The sequence below is a fragment of the Phaethon lepturus genome, unplaced genomic scaffold (genome assembly GCF_000687285.1).
Source record: "Phaethon lepturus isolate BGI_N335 unplaced genomic scaffold, ASM68728v1 scaffold17194, whole genome shotgun sequence".
NCBI lineage: Eukaryota > Metazoa > Chordata > Aves > Phaethontiformes > Phaethontidae > Phaethon > Phaethon lepturus.
In genome coordinates, this window is record NW_010537218.1 from 13,397 (window position 1) to 17,199 (window position 3,803).

Sequence of the window (3,803 nt, forward strand, 5' to 3'; positions counted from 1 at the left end):
AACCCCTCTGCTGGGAGGACAGGCTGGGAGAGCTGGGGGGGGCAGCTAAGGAAGATCTAAGATCTAAGGAAGGCATTTTTCACGCTGAGAGTGGTGAACCCCTGTCCCAGGTCACCCCGAGAGGTGGTGGATGCCCCATCCCTGGAAACACCCCAGGTCAGGCTGGACGGGGCTCTGAGCACCCTGCTCTGGTTGCAGATGTCCCTGCTCACTGCCGGGGGTTGGACCAGGTGGCCTTGAAAAGTGCCTTCTAACCTGAACCATCCTGTGATTCCCATCCTTACCTGATATCAGCAGTGTTTATCTGATTTACCTGAGCTATGCAGGTTTGCTGGAGCTGAGGATCTGATCCAGAGCCTTGGACCTTTTATATATTAGCTTGGTGTAAAGAAACAACCAGTCAAAGGAACCTTTTTAAGAATAGATTTTGATGAAGAGGTCTTTTACAATTTGAGGATCAAAGCTGTTAGAAGTGGGATAAAATAAATATAAAAATCAAGTGATCCAGAGTTTTTTATAGTGCATTTTTTTAACCTAAGGCTGGAAAATGGTTGTGTTTGAAGTGATGCTTTAGGAGGGCTTCAGGTCAAACAGGCAAGCACTGCTTTATTTAATGTGTCAAGTTTAGAAATACTATTGAATTAGAAATAAATTAATAGTCAACATTTTACAACCACTTGCAGGCTATCCACACCTCTGTCCATCTTCAGGACAAAAGTTGCTAATTCTCATGGCAGCCTGTGTACAATTTTTGCATTAAGATCTTTGGTTGCCACAACCAAATCCATCCTCCAGTTGTGGAAATGGGACTTTAACTTCCCTCCATCGCCTACCCTGAAAAATAGGAGCTGCTGCGGGTTTTTATGACAACGCTAGGGATGCTGCCTTTAAAGATGGTCAGGTTTTATTTTTAAAAGAAAAATTAATAATAATGAAAGATCTGCACATTGAACCTTTTAATTAAACCACTTTTAGAGGCATCTCAAATGAAGCAGCTAAATGTGGTTGTACCCCAGACCATTGGTGTCTTAGTTTAATTAGGATTCCTACGTGAAACTCCAGCAAAATGGAGTATTTCATATTTTTAGGGCTGTACATGGGACAAGAAGTGAGGATGGGCTTTTACACAGGTCACCTGCTTTTATTGAGCCATGTCTTAAGGGATGTGTTAGGAAGGAATTACCTGTTGTGTCCCAAAGCTATTCATTTTCCCACCTCATTCTCCAAATTTATATAAGAAATAACCAGGAATTTTTATTTCTGGTTTTCTCTTCCTGATCACTTCTTATCAAAGAAAGCAATAAGCACTCCCGTATCCTGCAGCTTGCTGGAGTAACCCTGGTGGAAGCCAGCCTGATTGAAGGTGACATGTTCTCTCTTAATGAGAACTGGAGGAAAAAGGATGGGTTTATGGTGAAGGCACTGGAGTGAGACCAAGAAAATTGTTTTTAACCGCAAGATTCCGCCAACAACTTAATCTTTAACTTTGGGCAAGTTACTTAATCTCTCTGCAGTTCGTTTCCTGGTGGCTGTCATAATGTTTTCCCTGCCTGAGAGAGGATAAATCCACTCACCCATGTGTGTGAGGTGCTCAGATGGTACCCCATCCCCGGATAAGTGTTCTCTGTGCTGGGGGAAGGAAGGAAAGACACATTGCATGCTCCTCTGTCCTCCATGCCACTCTCAGAGGAGCTGAATCCATCTCCAGTCCAGAGAATCCCAGAGTGTGGACATTTCCATCATGGCATTGTCTCCAGCCTTGCTCCCACCAGAAAAAAGGAGGAAAGTTGAAGGGAAAATGCAGTTTTCTTTTGGCTTTGGACATGATAATGGGTGAGCTGTACCTTGAGAGAACTTTCCAGGCATGTGGTTGCACTCAAAATTGTTAAAGCAGATATGCATAGGGTCTAGCAGAAGCCTCTCAAGTGCGATAGTGTCATGAGCTTCTCCGGGTAGGTCAGAAGAGGTGGCAGGAGAGCAACGGGTAGCTCAATAAAGAGCTCATGAAAGACGAGGCTGGGGTTTCCCATCTAGTTGAGCTAGCATGGGCTTTCCGCTGAGGGCAGAGCTCTGCAGGGATGGTGGGCAGTTCTAGTGGTGGTTCTTCCTCTCAGTTGTTGATTCATCCGTACCTGTCAAGAAGCTCTCAGGTAGCTGCTGTTTGTACAGAATTAAATTTTCATTTTTCTTGGCACATCAGCCTTGGTGATGGCATTGAAGCACTGAGTGTCTCTGGAGCAGCCAAGCGCCTCCAGGATGAAAGACTTCAGAAATGCAACTGGTCACCAAGGTTCAGTCTCAACTTGGGGGGAGGGGGCAACAAAATGACTTTAGGATTAAGCAGCGTCTTTTATGTTTATTTGCTTGATATTTTTTGTTTTCCTCCGTATGATGCAAACCTTCATTTATTTGGAGGGGAACCCCCAATGATCCCAAATTGAATTATTTTGGTGGAAGCACCTTGCTGTCAAACCCTGGGAGAAACAGCAGGTCATCCTCACCCCTGGTGAGGGGTCTGGAGCACAAGTCTGATGAGGAGCGGCTGAGGGAACTGGGGTTCTTCAGTTTGGAGAAGAGGAGGCTGAGGGGAGCCCTCATCGCTCTCCTGAAAGGGGGTTGTGGTGAGGTGGGTGTTGGTCTCTTCTCCCAAGTAACCAGCGATAGGACGAGAGGAAATGGCCTCAAGTTGTGCCAGGGGAGGTTTAGATTGGAGATTAGGAAAAATTTCTTTACTGAGAGGATGGGCAAGCATTGGCACAGGCTGCTCAGGGAGGGGGGGGAGTCGCCATCTCTGGAAGTGTTCAAAAAACATGTGGATGTGGCGCTTCAAGACATGGTTTAGGGGACATGGTGGCGCTGGATTAATGGTTGGACTTGATGATCTTGAAGGTTCTTTCCAACCTTAGTGATTCTGTGATTCTGTGATATTCCAGAGCTGCTCGCCTCTGCCATGGGCAGTGCTGTCCTGCTGACCTCCCACTATGGCCGGGAAGTCCTCCGATGCCCATGTCCTCCACCATGGGGCAAAGCTGGTGTGATGGCAGGGCTGCTGTCCAGGCTGCCCATCGCAGCTGTGGCATATGCCAGTAGCCAAACCTGCAGCTTTGAGGTCTGTTTTCTGTTTTGTTTAAAATAAAAACACAGGGTTTTGACTTTTGTTTGTCCCTGAGGTGAACAGAGTTGGGAAAAGCAGAAAATTCTCAACTGTCCATGGAAGACTCCATGAAAAAGAGTCATCAAGCCAAGCTGTCCTGGTGCGTACCACGTACCTGAGATACTGAACACCGTTGGAGTCTGCAAGGAAATACTGAGGATAATTTTTATTGCAAAGCATCATTTCAGGTGCCTTCCTGCAATTGTTCCTGCATCTTCCCTCTGCTCACCATCAGCGGGTGGAGCACTTCCGAGCCAAAGCCTTTGGGATCATCCTCAAAAAGAGGCGGGGAGCCACATGCGAACAGTGATGCCTGCAGCCGGATGGTGTTTGCTGTGCGCTGTGGACTGACACAGCAGTTTTCCCCAGCCTGGCTATTATTTTACACAATCCCTTTTTTTATCCCTTTTACAGTGGACGGCAGATTGTAGCGAGCAGCTTGATGGCAGCTGTTCCCCATCCCGAGGGAAGGGCTCGTCGTCTCACGAACACAATCAGGTAGGGGTTGTGTTTAGCTCTTCCTCACCAAACCTTTGCATTTGTTCTTGTACTGCCTCATCTGGCAGCGCTGCCCGCGCTGCCAGCTTTCCCTTTGCTGTGGAAGGGGAGATGTGTCCCTCTGCTCGGCATCCGAAAACTCACTCCTGCT

At 47.0% G+C, this 3,803-nt stretch overlaps 1 protein-coding gene across 1 annotated transcript in view; it reads left to right on the forward strand.

Moving 5' to 3' along the window:
- Positions 1–3,803, forward strand: part of CTIF (CBP80/20-dependent translation initiation factor) — a 113,392-nt gene that overhangs the window by 2,048 nt on the left and 107,541 nt on the right. The window contains 1 exon segment of the mRNA XM_010286437.1: positions 3,569–3,626. Coding sequence (XP_010284739.1) covers positions 3,569–3,626 — 58 coding nt within the window.